Source organism: Callorhinus ursinus, unplaced genomic scaffold, assembly GCF_003265705.2.
Source record: "Callorhinus ursinus isolate GAN/ISIS: 27379988/994484 unplaced genomic scaffold, GSC_fseal_2.0 scaffold3, whole genome shotgun sequence".
Classification (NCBI taxonomy): domain Eukaryota; kingdom Metazoa; phylum Chordata; class Mammalia; order Carnivora; family Otariidae; genus Callorhinus; species Callorhinus ursinus.
This window is the reverse complement of record NW_027397065.1, coordinates 12,608,393-12,626,206: the sequence shown is the minus strand read 5'-3', so window position 1 is coordinate 12,626,206 and position 17,814 is coordinate 12,608,393. Positions and strand designations below refer to the sequence as shown.

The 17,814-nt window shown below is 37.1% G+C and overlaps 3 protein-coding genes across 9 annotated transcripts in view; 1 reads left to right on the top strand and 2 right to left on the bottom strand.

Moving 5' to 3' along the window:
* ARSK (arylsulfatase family member K) overlaps positions 1 to 12,562 on the bottom strand; it is a 43,188-nt gene extending 30,626 nt beyond the window's left edge. For all 3 annotated transcript variants that reach the window (XM_025866794.2, XM_025866795.2, XM_073888274.1), the window contains exons 1-3: positions 12,308 to 12,562; positions 9,083 to 9,212; positions 3,146 to 3,305 (exon numbers count right to left, since the gene is read on the bottom strand). In XM_025866794.2, coding sequence (XP_025722579.1) covers positions 3,146 to 3,305; positions 9,083 to 9,212; positions 12,308 to 12,445 — 428 coding nt within the window. In that variant the 5' untranslated portion in view covers positions 12,446 to 12,562. The remainder of the gene's footprint in view (positions 1 to 3,145; positions 3,306 to 9,082; positions 9,213 to 12,307) is intronic.
* The window catches only part of SKIC3 (SKI3 subunit of superkiller complex), a 166,820-nt gene that overhangs the window by 59,457 nt on the left and 89,549 nt on the right, over positions 1 to 17,814 (top strand). For 2 of the 5 annotated variants that reach the window (XM_025866793.2, XM_025866790.2), the window contains exon 1: positions 12,663 to 12,746. The exons of 2 other annotated variants lie outside the window; for them this stretch is intronic. The gene's annotated coding sequence lies outside the window, so the exon portion shown is untranslated. Of the gene's footprint in view, positions 1 to 12,662; positions 12,747 to 17,814 lie in introns of those variants that run through there. One more of the 5 variants, XM_025866791.2, reaches the window with a different exon arrangement.
* LOC141371713 (small ribosomal subunit protein uS8-like) lies at positions 15,792 to 17,503 on the bottom strand. Its single transcript, XM_073888330.1, has one exon. It carries the CDS (start codon positions 17,501 to 17,503, stop codon positions 17,150 to 17,152), a length of 354 nt encoding a protein of 117 aa, XP_073744431.1. The 3' UTR covers positions 15,792 to 17,149.

The following is a 17,814-nucleotide window of genomic DNA, read 5'->3' as shown; positions in this document are numbered from 1 at the left end:
GGGTAATAGCAGAGGACAGGGTAATAACAGAGGACAGGGTAATAGCATAGGACAGGGTAATAGCAGAGGACAGGGTAATAGCAGAGGACAGGGTAATAGTAGAGAACAGGGTAATAGGAATAGTTACATTTTACTCTGGATTAAACTTACTTTCTAAAAAGTAGAAGAATTTTAAAGAGAATTTGTGAAATTACATGAAATAATTAGCAGTGCAACACACTTTAGGAAATAAAGGGTTTTGGGCGCCTGGGTGGCTCAGTCGGTTAAGCATCTGACTCTATTTCTGCTCAGGTCATGATCTCAGGGTCAGGACATCGAGCCCTGCGTCAGGTTCCCTTCTGGGGGTGGAGTCTGCTTAAGATTCTCTGGCTCCCTCTCCCTCTGTCCCTCTCTCCCTAAAAAAAAAAAAAAGAAAATGAAAGGGTTATGTAAATATTAAACTATAATTCTGATTAAGCCGTTTTTACAATAATAATTTTCCCCTTGATTAAATGCTTATTCTTTGCCAGGCATTGTTAAGTACTTCTTATTATTTAATCTTTTTTATTAACTCATTTAAAACTCCTAAACATCCAATGATGTGGGTATTATTTTTAAGATTTTTTTTTAAAATTTTAAGTAATCTCTATACCCAACATGGGGCTCAAACTCACAACCCCCAGATCAAGAGTCACATGCTCCACTGACTGAGCCAGCCAGGCACCCCGAGGTGGGTATGATTAATTCCAGTTTTCCGATGAGAACATTGACACAGAAGTCAAGTAACTTGCCCAAGGTCACAAGGATGGTAAGCAGGGAAGCTGGGCATTTAACAGTTCTGATGGACTCAGAGCCTCTGCTCCTTCTACCATGTTTACTCTGCTTCCACCCTTTTCTTCTCCTGCATTCCTAGGCAGAATGGGGGAAGAGCTTTTTGCACAAGACTAGCTTGTGCAGCGGTGCAGAGCTAGTGAAAAGCATGTGACATAAATGAAAGAGCAAGTGCATACTGACGGGGAGAGAGTGATATGAAATGAGACAGGAGGTATGCAGGGACTAGATAATGTAGGGTCTTATAAACCATGTTGTGGGCTGGGGATTTTAGCCTACCTACAGAGGGAAAAAAAACAGAACACTGAAATATTTTAAGCAGGTCAGGTACTTGATCAGATGAATATTAAATATTAAAAGATCACTCTGTCTGCCTATAGAAAGTGGATCAGATAGAAGAAAAGTTAGGAACTACTTCAGTATGTTAGACAGGAGCGGCTTTGGTGGAGGTGGTAAGTGAATAAAAAGGATAGAGAATTTAGAAGTAGAACTGACAACCTCTGGGGTTGGATTAGACGGCAGAGACAGGGAGAAGATGTGAAGGTCCCTTCTGGGTTTGCAGGATTGATTTCTTCTAGATTTTGGAAGACAGAAGAGGAAAGAAATTTAACGTTACCCAGAAAAGCAAGACTAATATCCAGATTATTCTAGATTATTTTAGTATCTGTTCACCCAAAATTCATTCTGTTAGTTTCCTAGGACTGTAGTAACAAATTACTGAAAACAGGATGGCTTAAAACAAGAGAAATTTATTCTCTCATGGTTCTAGAGACTAGAAATCGGAAATGAAGGTATTGGCTGGGCCATGCTCCCTCTGAAGGCTCTCGGGAAGAATTCTTCTTTTTTTCCTGGCTTCTGACATTTTTTGGCTTGTAGCCGTGATCACTCCAATCTCTGCTTCTGTCCTCACACTGCCTTCTCTGCGTGTCTGTGTCCTTTCTAAAGAGACCTCTAGTATTCAGATTTAGGACTCACTTTAAATTTGGCATGACTTCATCTTGAACCCTTAACTGACTGCATCTGTAAAAAGGATCTGTTTCCAAATAAGGTCACATTCTGTAGTTCCAGGTGGACATGAAGTTCTGGGGAACACTATTCATTTCACTACATTCACTGTTATTTTTATTCAATTTATTTTTCTGGTTCTTACCATAATCATTAGCATCATCATCATCACTACTACCACTGTCCTAACCCTAAATTACCACCTGTAGGCAAGAGGTACTGCTCTAAGGCTTTAATATGTATTTGTGACAGGAGTCCTGAGTGTTGGGAGACTCCAAGAGCATACCCAAGTTCACTAGGAGAACTCGTGGGACTCAGCATTGTACTCAGTACATCAGTACTCAGTACATTGTCATCAGTACTCAGTTGTACACATGGCTATGATTATAGTGAAAGGACAGAAAGCAAAATCAGCAAAGGGAACGGTATTTAGGATGAGTCCACAGCAAACCATTTTCAAGTTGCCAACTGGAGACACAAAGGGCACTTAATTCATCTAGCATCAAACATGACAATACACGTGAAGAATTGTGTATTAGGGAAGCTCATCAGTACCCAAGTTGTTACTGGGGGTTGATCATGCAGACGCCCTCTACCTGCCACATACCAAAATCCCAGACTTTCAGAGGGAAAGCAGGTGTTCAGCATAAACCACACTGTACATTCTAGCTATAGAATAAGTCACTTTTATCAGGGAATACATGGAACACTCCTGATGTTCAAGTTACTAGATATAAGCCAAGGGCCAATCTTGAAAGCAGGCCTTTCTAAGGAGACCTGCTATGTGTGAGCTTTTTTCCTGCAGATCTCATTCCATTTAATCCTCACAACAAAGAAATTAGAGGTCAGTAGTAAATAGAGAAACTAAAATTCACAAGTAGGTATTCTGATTCCAGATCTCTGCTCTTAACCACTATGCTCAGCTGCCTGGTTTTTGAGGACTTAGTAAAATGAAAAAAAAAAAAAGTTATAGTAGACTGAAAGAAGATAACTGACAAAAGCAAGCAGACAGAAGATTATGGTCTTTAAAAAATATAAACTGTATTCAGTACCTAGTAGATATTGTATAACAAAACTCAAAATAAAATTTGAAGTAAACAATTTTATAGGCCTTTAATTTTTAAGAAAAACAAAAATTACCAGCATATTAGCAATCTTAATATCTTAAGAAGATTAAAGAAAGGTGAAGTTTTAGCCAAATTAACACAATTGAGGGATTAAGAGCTTTACTTTCACCTTTGTGCAGAAATAACAAAAGTCAAAAAAGAGTACAGGTATGTGCTACAGCAGAGGGTACCATATTCGCATTATTTTTGTTTTACTATTTTACCTAATGGAGTGATGTCCTGAAGTGTAGTCCAGTTTTCCAAATTTTTGTGTTCGGTAGCCATGCTTCTCCATGATATCCATCCACGTTGTATAATTTGGATCTAGGCCCTTAAAGTTATTCCAAGATTCTGTTAAGTGAGTGAAGAGGCCACTCCACATTGCTGGGGGTGGGGGGAGAAACTGGGATTAGTGTAAAGCTTATCGATTTGTTTTAACTATGAAGACAATTACAGCAAGAGAAAGAATCTACTAGTTTAGAACTCATGCTCTGGAGTAAGACATAACCTGCATTAGGTGCTTTACCTAACATTTCTGATTGTTATCTCGTGTTATCAAGGGGAAAACTCGGCAAGGAGTTACTATTTCCATTTCACAGGTGAGTCTTCAAGGCTTACAGGTTAAGTTGTTTATAAATACAGCTGGAATTATGTATAAAGCCTGTTGGACTCTAGAGTCTTCTTTCAATCATAAAAATCATCACTAAGTATTTATTTATTTACCAGGTCAGTCAAGTGAAGTAAAGATCTTTTTCCAACATCTTTAAGGATGTTGTCCTTGTACTGGCTTTCCACAAAAAATTTAAGTGTACTACACCTTTGCTGTTGTTTTCTACAAGTATGATTGTATCCAATAAATCTTTCTTCATGTATTAACAGACCCAAAAGGAGAAATAGGCAGCAATACTATAATAGTAGGGAACTTCAATACCCCAGATTCAACAATGGATAGATCATCCAGACACAAAATCAATAAAGTAACACTGAACTTAAAAACTACATGTTAGACCAGAGCGACTTAACAGACATTTACAGAACATTCCATCTAAAAGCAACAGAATATACACTCTTCTTAAGTGCACATGGAACAATCTCTAAGACAGATCATACAAGTCCTAATAAATTTAAGAAGCTGAAACATCAAGTATCTTTTCTGACCACAAAGATATGAAACTGGAAGTCATTCACAAGAACTAGAAAATTCACAAATATGTGGAGATTAAACAACATGGTACAGAACATCAATGGGTCAAAGCAGAAATCAAACGAGAAAGAAAAAAAGTCTTGAGACAAATGAAAACAGAAGTTTAACATACTAAAACTAATGGCATGCAGAAAAAGTGGTTCTAAGGGCTAAGTTCATAGAGTTAAATGCGTACATCAAGAAAAAAGAGCTCAAATAACAACCTAACTTTACATCTTTTTTTTTTAAGATTTTTTAAATTTATCTGTCAGAGAGAGAGTGCACAAGTAGGGGGAGTGGCAGGCAGAGGGAGAAGCAGATTCCCCGCTGAGCAAGGAGCCTGATGAGGGACTCGATCCCAGGACCCTGGGATCATGACCTGAGCTGAAGTCAGATGCTTAACCGACTGAGCCACCCAGGCATCCCCTAACTTTACATCTTTAAGAACTAGAAAAAGAACAAACTAAACCCAAAGTTAGGAGAAGAAAGGAAATAACAAAGATTAGAGTGAAGATAAATAGAGACTTAAAATAGAAAGGATCAATAAAACTAAGAGCTGTTTTTTTTTTAAAAGATAAAGAGACAGTGGCTGGTGATGGGTATTAAAGAGGGCACGTATTGAATGGAGCCCTGGATGTTATATGCAAACAATGAATCATAGAACATTACCTCTAAATAAATAAATAAATAAATAAATAAATAAATAACTAGGAAAATAAAAAAGATAAAGAGACAAACATTTAGCTAGACTTACCAAGAAAAGAGATGATTCAAAAATCAGAAATGAAAGAGTAGTTACAATTGATAGCACAGAAATACAAAGAATTTTAAGACTACTATGAACAGTTATATGCCAAGAAATTGGAAGACCTAGAGGTGGATATATTCCTAGAAGTATACAACCTACCAAGACTGAATCATGAAGAAACAGAAAATCCAACAGACCAATTATAAGTAAGGAGATTGAATCAGTATTCAAATACCTCCCAAGAAAGAAAAGCCCAGGACCAGAAAGTTTTACTGGTGAATTCTACCAAACATTTATAGAAGAATTAATACCAATCCCTCTCTCCAAACTCTTCTAAAAAATAGAAGAGGAGGAAACACTTCCTTAAGATCAGGAACAAGACCAGGGTGCCCACTCTCACAATTCTTACTTAACATAGTAGTAGAAGTCCTGTATAGAGCAAGTAGGCAAGAAGAAGAAATTAAAGGTATCCAAATTAGAAAGAAAGAAAACTGTCTCTATTTGCAGATGACGTATATAGAAAACCCTAAAGATTTCACCAAGAAACTGTTGGAACTAATCAATGCATTTAGTAAAGTTGCAGGATATAAAATCAATATATAAAAATCAGTGCATTCCTATATATATTAAGAACAAACTATCAGAGAAATTAAGAATAGAATCCCATTTATAATTTCATCAAAAAGAATAAATTACCTAGAAAAAATTTAACCAAGGAGGGGAAAGATCTAAAAACTGTAAGACCCTGATAAGAGAAACTAAAGAAGATACAAATAAATGGAAAGATATTCTGTGTTCATGGATAGGAAGAATTGATATTGTTAAAATGTCCATACCACTCAAAGCAACCTACAGATTCAATGAAATCCTTATCAAAATTCCAATGGCATTTTCCCCCAAAATAGAACAAACAATCCTAAAATTTGTATGGAAACATATAAGACCCCAAATAACCAAAGCATTCTTGAGAAAGAATAAAATGGGAGGCATCACGCTTCATGATTTCAAACTATATTACAAAACTATAACCACCAAAATAGCATGGTTTTTGGCATAAAAGCAGACACATACTTCGATGAAACAAAAGAGCCCAGAAATGAATTCATGCATATATGGTCAATTAATGTAAAACAAAGGAGCCAAGAATATATAATGGGGAAAGGACAGGCTCTTCAATAACTGGTGTTGTGAAAACTGGACCCTTATCTTATACCCTACATGAAAATCAACTCAAAATGGATTTAAACACTGAACATGAGACCTGAAACCATGAAACTACTAAAAGAAAACAGGGGGTAAGCTCCTTGATACCAGACGTGACAATATTTTTTTTGTATTTGACTCTAAAAGCAAAGGCAAAACAAGTAAAATCAATAAGAAGACCTACATTGAACTTGAAAACTTCTGCACAGCAAAGGAAACCATCAATAAAATGCAAAAGCAATCTATGGATTGGGGGAAACTATTTGCAAATCATCTATTTGATAATTAATCTCCAAAATATACAAAGAACTCCTACAAAAAAAATCTGATTAAAAAATGGGCAGAGGAACTGAATAGATATTTTTCCAAAGACATAGAAATGGTCAAATGGCTACATGAAAAGATGCTCAGTATCACTAATTATCAGGAAAATGCAAATCAAGGCCACAGTGAGCTATTACCTCACTCATGTTAGAATGACTGTCAAAAAGACAAGAGATAGTAAGTTGTGGTGAAGATGTGGAGAAAAGATAACCTTTGTGCAATCTTTTTGGAAATGTAAATTGATGAGGCCATTGTGGAAACCAGTATGGAGGTTTTTCAAAAAACCAGAACTAGAACTGTCATACAGTCCAGCAATCCCACTTCTAGCTATATCTGAAGGAAACAAATTATTATCTCAAAGAGATCTCTGCATCCCCATGTTCACTGCAGCATTATTTACAATATAGCCAAGACATGGAAGCAGCCTAATTGTCCATTGATAGATGAATGGATAAATAAATGTGATTTTATATATATATATATATATAAAATATATATATATAGCACATATATATACATACATATATATCTCACACATACATACATATTTTTTACATAGAGAAATATTATTAGTCATGAAAAAGGAAACCCTGTCTTTTTTGACAACATGGATGGACCTTGTGGGCATTATGTTAAGAGAAAGAAGTCAGAAAAATAAGTAGTGTATGATCTTAACATATTTGTGGAATCTAGAAAAATGGAACTCATAGAAACATAAAAGACTGTGATTGTCAGAAGTGGGGGTTGGGAGGTGGCAAAAATGGGTGAAGGTGGTAAAAATGTACAAATTTCCAGTAATAAGTAAGTTCTGGGGATATAATGTATAGCATGGTGACTACAGTTAACAATACTGGATTATATATTTAAAAGTTGCTAAGGGAATAGATCTTAAAAGATCTCATCACAAGACAAATTTTTTAACTATGAAAGGTGATGGATATTAACTACACTTATCATTTCAAATATATACATATATGATGTCATTATATTGTACACCTAAATGAATACAATATTATATGTCAATTATCTTGATAAAACTCGGAAAAAAAATCCTTTTCCCTTTCCATTTCTGGGTACACACATAGTAGGGGTGAATAAGCTTTCTTTTTTTTTTTTTTTTAAAGATTTTATTTATTTACTTGAGATTGAGAGAGAGAGAGAGAGCAGGGTCAGAGGGAGAAGCAGACTCCCCGCTGAGCAGGGAGTCCGATGTGGGACTCGATCCCGGGACTCCAGGATCATGACCTGAGCCGAAGGCAGTCGCTTAACCAACTGAGCCACCCAGGCGCCCTGAATAAGCTTTCTTTTCTCATCTAACAAATTGTTTTCTTTTTGAGGAATGGGATGAGCCATTATATATTCTTGGCTCCTTTGTTTTGAGGCCTGGGTTTGAATCCCAATAATGCCAATTACTGAGTGGCCTTTGATAAGTTACTTAACCTTTTAGTACTTTTGTTTTTATATGCAAAATGGGGGTAGTAACAATATCTACTTTATGGACATGTTATTATTATATAAATTAAGACATGTAAGGCACTTAGAATATTGCCAGGCACAGGGTAAGAATGGAACAAACATCAGTTTGTATTACTATTATTCCTTCAAGAGTTCAAACTCTTAAAAATACAGTTCTCCTAGGAAAACCATCACTAACATTTTTGAAACATTTAGAATTTATTAATCATCTTTTTATTCATTATTTCATTTGATGTTGGGAACAACCCTGTGAGATAGATAGGGAATAGATATCTAACCCTGTAAGTAAGGAAAGTGAGCGACTTGCTTGGCCCATTGAGGATTAGAGTCGAGGACAACACCTCACCCTAGTCCACTGCTCATTCCACTTGCTCAATAGGGAATAAAAAACTAACACAACTGTTTTATTATCCCTGGGTCTTCATCGCTGAAATGTCATTTAGCATAGTGGGTTTTCTTTACTCACTGGCAATTACATAGGTGATTGCACAGGTGGTGCAGGGATTTGGGACTCAAATCACACAGATCATGTCACATATGTCCTAACAGAGGTGCTTTTTATGTATCCCAAGGCAAACAAATGGTAGAAAGGCAGAAAGGAAAACAACTCTGTCAGAGAACAGTTTATTTAAAAAATGGCATTTCTCCCTACTTCTCAATTATTCATGGATTAATACTGTTGACATTTTGCCATTAAAACTATGCCTGTTAAATTACTCTAATAAAAGTGCACAACTAGATTTGGGATAGAAGTGAATTGAGACTGAAGAGAAACAGATAAAGTCTGTAATCTGAAATAATATGGAAAAATTCAGAGTAACCTGACGTATGAAAATTCTAACTACTTTGTGGTAGGCTCTGAAGTCCCCTCCCAGTCCCTACTACGCTTACTGAAAATTTTCTTGAGGATACAACTCTTCTAGGAAATATGAGTATTTCCTCATTTGCTTGGATAGGCAAAAGATTCTTAGTTACCAATCATAAGGAAATGAAACAGTAACACATGAACTAAATACTACTTTGGATGATAAAAATCCCTACTCTTGAAAAATAAAGTAGAAATTCCAATAACCCCAATATATACCTTAAAATACGCATCACTTATATTAAAATTTTTTATTAGATGACAAATATAACTTACTATCGTACTTTTGGGTATAATCTTCTAAACTGTGAGAACATTTTTGTGTATGTGGCCACTTCCATTAATATTAAGCATGTTCTTACCTGCGCGTGATGGGCAACAGATCGGAGAGTTTGTGTAGGCATTCAGAAAGGAAGTGCCATGTGCTTTCATGAAGTTGATAAAAGGAAGTTTCACTACCTGACTTCCTGGATAAAATGTTAGCCTTCCATCCTGGAATAAAGAAATTTAATTAACACTGATTGCATTAGAAAAGAAGAAAATTATTTCCTTTAATTTTAACCATAAAATTTACAAGTAGCAAAAGACTTCAGTATGATCCTAAGGATCCTCAAAAGATAAAACAAGTATAGAGAGTGTTACCTATATCTGCCTCATAATATTAAGAATTTAGTGTTGTACTTGGATTCATCTGAATACAGTAAATAAACTAAAGGACTTTCTGGAAAGTTCTTTTGGGGCATGATGAACTGATGGAATATTTATTAAGCATTTACTATGTGCCAGGTACTGTGAAAGATCCGGAAATTCAGTGGTGAGAAAAACAGAGTCCCTGGCCCCTTGAAGCTTATAGTTTAGTGGGACAGACAAAAGTATACTGGAAAATAAAGCATTAATAATTACACATTGTGATATGTGCTTTGAAAAAAACCCTGAGATACAGAATAGCAAGGGAGACGTACTTTACATAGAGTGAACAGGGAAAGCTTCTTTGAGAAGTATGAGACCTAAAGGGTAAGAAAGGTCCAGCAGTTCTTTAGACTGGAAATAACTGAAGATGTCAGTGGCTGCTGGATAAATGAGCCTGAAGATTAGAAGAGGTGTTTGGGCTGGAAATATGCATTTTGGAACTGAAGAACTCTTCTTGGTAAAGAGCAAAGACAGAAAAAAGAGTATTTTAGGCCTGGAGTTATATCTATTCTATATTTTCAATATAATTATAAACAAAAATACAGTCTTAAAAATGAGTTAATCCAAATGTGGGATATACATAAACCTTTGATATGTCCGAGGTTTCCAAATGGATATATAAAGTAGGCTGTTGATTACAGAAAGGAATCTGGAGCTTGGAAAGTCTACCCTGGTGAAATAAACATGGGGGTCTTTAGCATATTCATGGTATTGAAAACTATGATATTGAAAGAAACCTTTCAGGCAGAGAATGAAAAGGGAGGAAGGAAAGGAATTCAAGGAGTCCCAAATAAGAGGAGAAGGTGTCAAGGGAAACTAAGAAAGAATGGCTAGCAAGGGAGGAAGATGATATGAGATGGAGCTCCATGAATGCTGAGAGAAAACAGTGTGTCAAGAAAGGTAATGTCAGCTGTGTTTGAGAGGCTACCTAAAATAAGGCCAGAAAATGCACATTGGCATTGGTGTTAGTTTCTGCTCTAAGTCTTATTATTTCCTACTTTCTGCTTGCTTTGCAGAAGCTTGTCTGGTCTTTTGATTTGTCTTTCCTGGCATTGAACCTTTCTCCCACTAGTGAGCTAGGGCAAGGGCGATTGGGGCTCTAAATTTATATATATATATGTATATATATATATATATACACACTATATATTTATCCTAATATGTATAAAATATAATATATATAAATATATATATGTTATATATATTTAGATAAAGCAACCAATCATGTTAATGTAGTTAGGAACCAAAATATTTGGTATAAAAGAGATAAAAAATCAAAGAATTAATAACCTTATAATTTAAATTTGAGCTGAAATTATCAACACGATCTCATTTTTTCTTTTTCTCATATATGTACTTTCTAGATCTGTCCATTGGAAAGGTCTAAACGCAATGAAAAACTGAAACACCTAGATTATAGTCTAAACACAAGATAGGACAGTAAATATACAAATTGGACATGGAAGTTAAACTGCTGAAGATTATTACGCATGGGTCAAAAGGACTCAGGAACAACCTGAAGGGTCTTTCACTAATCAAAGATGGGACATTTTGAACATCAGTAAGTATAATGAATGCAAAGAATTTAAACACAAATATATAAAAACCTATTTCATACTTTACTGAAAAAAAAACTAAAATATTTCAGTCATCTTTGGAAGTTTCTAGGATGCTTTCATGCACCACCCAAGTTCCATTTAGGAATGAAAGAATGCCTCTGCCAATGAGAGTTGCCTTGCCCAAAATCATGCCCCTTTCTGGGAGCAGCACACAACTAATGGCCATCCAACATGAGGGTATAAAGGCCTAGCCCCCTCACCCCAAATGGAAACAGTTCTGAAACATCATACTAATTTAAGAATTACCCATAAAGTCAGCTGGGGCTTCTACTGAGAAAGGAACAAAGCTCAACTTCTCTCTCTTTGCATAATCCTCCTTTTTTCCTTTCCCTTTGATCTCAGGAGCACTCCCTAAGAAACCTCTTTCATGTTAATCTCCAATACTGCTTGTTCCCTAAATTTAGAGAATCATAAAGATTACTTTGAATAATTTTCTCAACAAGTCCTATGAGCATATCCAGATTATGTAACTTTAATCATCATAGGTTAATCAATGAGAAAGGCAATAGAACATAGTGATTAAAAGCACTCTTTTGATGCAAACGTGCTTAACACCAACAATCTATGTGACCACAGTAACACCCAGTGATAAAGCTAGTATTGTAACTCATAACCGAACATTTGTCTAAGCACTAGTTTTTTAAATCACGGATAATACTAAAAGTTTCAGGTAATGTTGATACTAGTCTTCTTTTCGATGAGGCTTGGGAAAGTTCCAAAGACTGTTCAAGTTTGGGATTAAACAACAACACACCCACATAATTTCCTTGGAACATGGGGGAGTGGATCAAATTACATCAACTAACGCACCTAAATCAGCACTAACAGGATTATCAGATACGTGGGTAATAAAAATGTTAACTTTATTCACTTCTCACCCAAACATGAATTCCTGTAAACTTGAAGTGGGAAATAACCACTGGGAAGCTTAACACGCTTTTATGCAGATGCAGAATGTTATTTTTCCCCACAATAACTCAAACGGGGGTACGGAAAGTGCGTTAGTAGTGATAAAATTAGTGGGTCGAGGCCAGCATTAAAAAAAAAATGCAAAGGTGCTATCAGATACATTTTATTTACTCGATTGTTTTATATGTACGTGGTGTACGGGGTGTATATGGGGCCTCAAAATAAAATGCATTTCTTACTCTGCATCGGGGTAGAATATGTTTGAAAATCTCTCAGATTCTGCTCCCAAAAGCCTGCAGCACAGGAAAAGCTGTGAGCGGGTCGCTAGTCTGCAGCGGGACGCCCACTCTCTTGCCTCTCGGTACTTACGAAGGAGTCGCTCACGACTAGCACCACATTGGGTGCAACGGGCCAAACCCGAGCAGCTCCTCGCCTCTGTCCACCTGCCCCGGGGTCTGGTGCTGCCAGCGCCGGGACTGCGACAACCGACACCCAGAGCAGCAGCATTGCAGGGAGCGATTCAGAAACGCGGGGCACTCGGCCCTCCGCCTCCCTCTAGGAACGCCTCTGGCAAGAGGGCGGGGATCACGCAGTTCGGGTTTCTCCTAGCTCTTTACCCACAGAACTACAATTCCCAGCAGGCTAGGCGTAGGCACATGCGCAAATGGAGAACTCCCCTTTAGACCTTTTAAGCAAATACCGAGCGAACTAAAACCGCGGTCACTTTCAGTCACGTGAACGATGCCTGGTGATTGCGCATGCGCTCGGCCTCTAGCCTTGGCGTTTGGAGGAGAAGCATCTGTCCCAGGTGGGTTAGGGTCGCTGTCGCTTTTGCAGAAGTTGGAGCCAATACGCGATTGAAATGGCATCTACAGAGAGAAAGGGTCAGGGGCCAGGGCTGGTTATTTTGTACCGCGCAAGCATGGGCGAGTGTTAGGACCATGAACTGGGCAATGATGAGGTGGCAGCGCGTCTGTCACTTAAGTTAGATGGGGCGGTTCTTTGTGGGGCCTCTGGACCGTCTCAGGTGCGATGTAGATTCGTGGGCCTCCTCGAATACATTCCCCCAAAGAAATTTCTAGTCTGCCTCATCTTACTGCCAGTGCAGTAAGGATTTATCATGCTCCGGTGGCGTGAGGAACGGGGCCTAGTCAGTCAGTTTCATGTTCTAGATGGGGAAGAGCTTAGGTGCAGCCTGCCTTCAGAGTGCAAAGGAGAGAAATCGAACAGCCTCTTAAGGGAAGAAATAACTGAGCTGTGTGAGGAGTTCGATTAATTGACAGGTTCACAATATCATTGTTTTGCTGCAGAAAAATCACTGGTCTCACTTGACTGTTGAACTACTTTGGAGAATTCTGGAAGAAGCCGATTTCTGCCCCAGAGCCAAATTCTCATTTCATTATCATAATCTCAGATATATAACTTGTTCATCACGTTTGTCGTATGAATATTTTGACAGAAAAAGGAGGAGTTGCAGTACCTAACATAAAATCAACTCAATTTTAGTATTTTCTGTAATCCTTAGTTTGACCATTTTGCAGATAGGAAAACTGAGACTTGGACAGGTTAAATGATTTACCCAAGGTTACACAGGGAGCCAGTCTGAGCAGGATTTGAACTTTAGTAGTCTGCCCTCACTACAGTCCTCTGTCCCTAGTTAATCATAACATTTCATGACATTCATGAGCTTAAACTCTATTAGTGTAGACAAATTCTTAATCAAGAAGCATGCTAAAGCTCTTTGTGAGCATTCAAATATATGAACAATAGTTCCTGTCTGCAAGGAACTTAAACTCTAGGAAAACAAAGCTAACATATGTGAAACTGCAGCCTTATAGCATGGGAGATAATATAGGTAAGCTGCATCATAATCAGGTTATGTTTCAAAAATTTGAGTTAATTTGGAGTGTGGAAAGCATTTCACCATAGAAACATTGTTGCCTGACTTTTAGATTTGTAAAAAATATGTCCAACTTTATCTGTGATGTGGTACTATTTCTGTGAACTGTGTTTACTCTGGCTTTGTTTTCACAGGGCGTGTATTCTGAGTTCCCAGTCAGAATGACAGGAACACATCTTTTTTTCCTCTCTTTAACCTTGACAGTGTCAGTGGGAGCAGGTGCTGCAGTGAGTTGGAGCAAGATGGATATTTTAGGGCCCCAGAGACCTAGCACTGGAAGAATCTAAGGGGCTTCTAGTCCTACTACCCATCTGACATTCAATTTGTCCCAACATTCCTGCCAAGTGAATTGTCCAGTCTGTGCTTTTTTATCTCTAGTGATGGGAATGTACTAGTATTAGTAGCCCATTCCACATTTGCCATGTCTGATTATTAACAGTTCTTATTTTGAGCTGAAGTCAGTCTTCCTCTACTTTTAATCGTTCTTTGGTCCATTTCTCTTCATTTTTATGCAAGTAATCCTTTTCAGCAACCCTTTTTGCCTCTTTCTCCACCAATTTTTTTTTTTTTTGTCAAGACCTTCCCAATTTCCTTCAGCTAGTTATATAATTGCAAGTTTCTTCATTATTTTGGTCACTCTTTTCTGGACATAAAGCATTTTTGCTAATCAGTTACTATCTGAAAAGGTACTTTTGAGGGGTGTTCATGCCTGTGTATGTGTTGTATTGAGGGTAGGTGATCTATTACATGTATGTTTAAATCATCAGTTAAAGATTTGTATGTTAGAGATTGCTTGCTTTTGTGAAATACTTAACTGCAGTTTAGAAAGATTTTCAATTGAAAGGTCTTGGTATGGATTTTGGAAGGCAGCTATGCTCACCACTATACCACCAATGCAAAAGGTCTTGGTATAGATTTTGATTCTTTATAGTTCTTTTAACGTCCAGTATACCCACAGCACTAAATTCTGCCTTAGGAAAAGGAGGTTAAGTGTGAAGTTAGTGACTACGTGGAATAAATTCAGTATTGTCTTTACCATCTGTGATTCTGTGAATATTTGTTGATTATCTACAATGTACTAGACGCTGTAGGAAATAAGAGAGAATAATAGAAGTAGTCTTTGCTCCTAAGGAACTTCCAGTTTAGTTGTGGGAAACAAACACACTCACACCCCTGTAAATTTAATAACAGTATAAGAGACATCAAAAATATAGTTAATTTCCAAACATACAAAAACAAAACCCAGAATATCCCAAATTATACTTTGGAGAATGCTAATGTGCTTCAAAATGTTAATTGCTGTTCATTAAAATAAATGTTCTATAGTAACATAAGTTTTAGAAATGTTAGGTTAAACTGTCTTTGGGTCTTTAGGACTTTTCAGAGCCTTTAGTGTGCTAATATATATTTAGAATGACTTTAAAAGAGAGTGAGATATATAATGTATAGCATTCACAAAATTACTAGACCGTGTGTTAATACTTTTAAGCATGTTCCTATTCCTTGGAATACTTTTTGGAAATGTTGGTTTAGATTAAAAGTGTTAGAAGTTCACACTAGTGAGATTCATCTGAGAAGGCTTTATACTTGATGCTTGAATTTGGCCTTCAATTTACATGTACCGTTTGAGTAGATAGAAGCAGTGTCAACTGGCTGAATGAGAGAAGCAAAGATGTAAAGTGGAAAGTATTAGGAGATGGTGCAAAAAGTTATGTGAGCTGATACTCACAAAGAGATTCTTCCTTTCTCATTTTAGCAAACTGAAAATTCCTTTTGGCAGTGGGGAAACTAAATGTTTAGAGTAGACTTTGGGAGCTGAACAATCAGCCATTTATTGAGTACATATTACTCAATAGGTGTTGAATATGTAAGGAACTCCAAAGATAGAATACTTTTGTTTAGGGTTTTATTGACCTGGGAAACAGGGCATATCAATATAGCAATGGTAAAAAATGTCGATTAAGTTTGAATGAATAGCTCAACTAATAAATGTTTCAGTGGTTCAGAGGATGGATTGGTCTCTTTTGCGGGATTTACTCTGGACTAGTATTCACATAATTTAAAGAGGATACTTGTGTTTGATGATAGCCATCTTTTGAAGAACATTGGCAAGAAGATTACTACTTGAGACATCAAGGAATGAGGGATTGAGGATTTTAAATATGTAGAGAAAGTTTGTAGTAACCATGTGAATTAGGAATAGAAAAAAAAGTAGTGAAGTTGATTGAGAGGATGGCAGTAGATAAGGAGAATGGAACTAATATACAGTTGACCCTTGAACAATGTGGAAGTTAGGGGTGCCGACACAGCCAAAAATCCACATGTAACTTTTACTCCTCAAAAACTTAACTACTAATAGCCCACTGTTGACCAGAAGCCTTACAGATAATATAAAGTTAACACATTATTTTCTATGTTATATGTATTATATACTGTATTCTTACAATAAAGTAAGCTAGAGAAAAGAAAACGTTATTAAGAAAATCCTAAGGAGGATTGCCTGGGTGGCTCAGTCGGTTAAGCATCTGCCTTTGGCTCAGGTCATGATCCCAGGGTCCTGGGATCGAGTCCCACATCCACACTGGGCTCCTTGCTCGGCAGGGAGCCTTCTTATCCCTCTGCTGCAGCTCCCCCTGCTTGTCCTCCCGTGCACTGCCTGTCTCTGACAAGTAAATAAATAAAATCTTAAAAAAAGAAAGAAAGAAAAAGAAAGAAAAAATCCTAAGGAAGGGAAAATACATTTATAGTACAGAAGATACTTTATTGAAAAAAACCCATGTATAAGTGGACTCCAAACCCATGTTGTTTGAGGGTCAACTGTGTCTTATGTTTGTTCAGGCACTCCATTTATGCAAATATCAAGTAAGTGATGTAATCCTCACTTTATCAATGAGGAAATAGGCTTGGAGTGGTAAAGTAAGGTGTCCAAGTTCAGATTGCACTTGAACCCAGATGTATCTGCATCCTAAGCATATTCTGAACAAGATTAAGTTTTAGCTTGGTGGGTGGGTATGGCAGAATGAAGGGCCTGACAAAACCTGGGGTGTTTTGTAAGAACAGAGTTGAAGTGACTAAGTAATTACAATCAGGTTGGTTTGGTTTGGGGCTTAAAAAAATTAACGTAATGTATAGAGTCAGGTTTTTACTTTTATTTTACCTTCCCTCGTTATCCTTCTTGTTTTAACTTTTATTTTACTTTCTTAAACATTGTTTGGATCACAGTACTTTTTTTTCCCATTGAGGCATTTTATTTGCACGTATGTATTACATCCCTAGAAAAAGAAGCCCAGGATTTTCCCTCCTGTGTATTTTCATCTTGCTCCTTCGTGGTCCATGATGCCAACCGAGGTTGTCAGCACAGTGAAACTGATCTGGCAGGATGGGAGCAGATTATTCTGCCATTTTTCCAGATCTTTGAGTTGTACATCAAATCTAGGGCTGATCACTCCACGCTTGTTTAACCTGCCCGTGAGGTTCACAACAATTTTTCCAGCTCTGTGATCATCAGTGATTTCAGATTTGCCAATGTAACCATGCTTCATCATTACAGTTAGAAACTGGATGATGACTTTGGAGCATGGCCTAGTTAGAACCTGGTGTTTGGCTCTCTTTTCGGCATTGTTAATGCTCTTGAGAACACCTGCCAGGACATTCATGTGCACCATTAGGGCCGCATGGAAAGATGGTGGAAAGAGGACAGGAGGCCACAATACTTATTTTCTTAACAGTAAGACCCTTTTCTATGGAACTAACCATTCTATTTTAAGTATCCTGCCAGTACATGTTTCAGTCCAGTAGGCTTACTTTCTTTTTTGTTCATCCCCACCTGCTTCACCTAAATTTTGTCCATTTCCTAGTTTAAGGTAGCACTGCTGTTTTTTTATTCAGTTTTTTGAAATCACTTCCATTCTTTCCATGAAGCATTCTAGATTAATTTTGTTTGACAGAATTTATTCCAGAGATCCCATCAAAAGAT

Excerpts from the sequence above, each read along its gene's own strand:
- LOC141371713 (XM_073888330.1), bottom strand. The coding sequence starts at position 17,503 with ATGGTGCACATGAATGTCCTGGCAGGTGTTCTCAAGAGCATTAACAAT.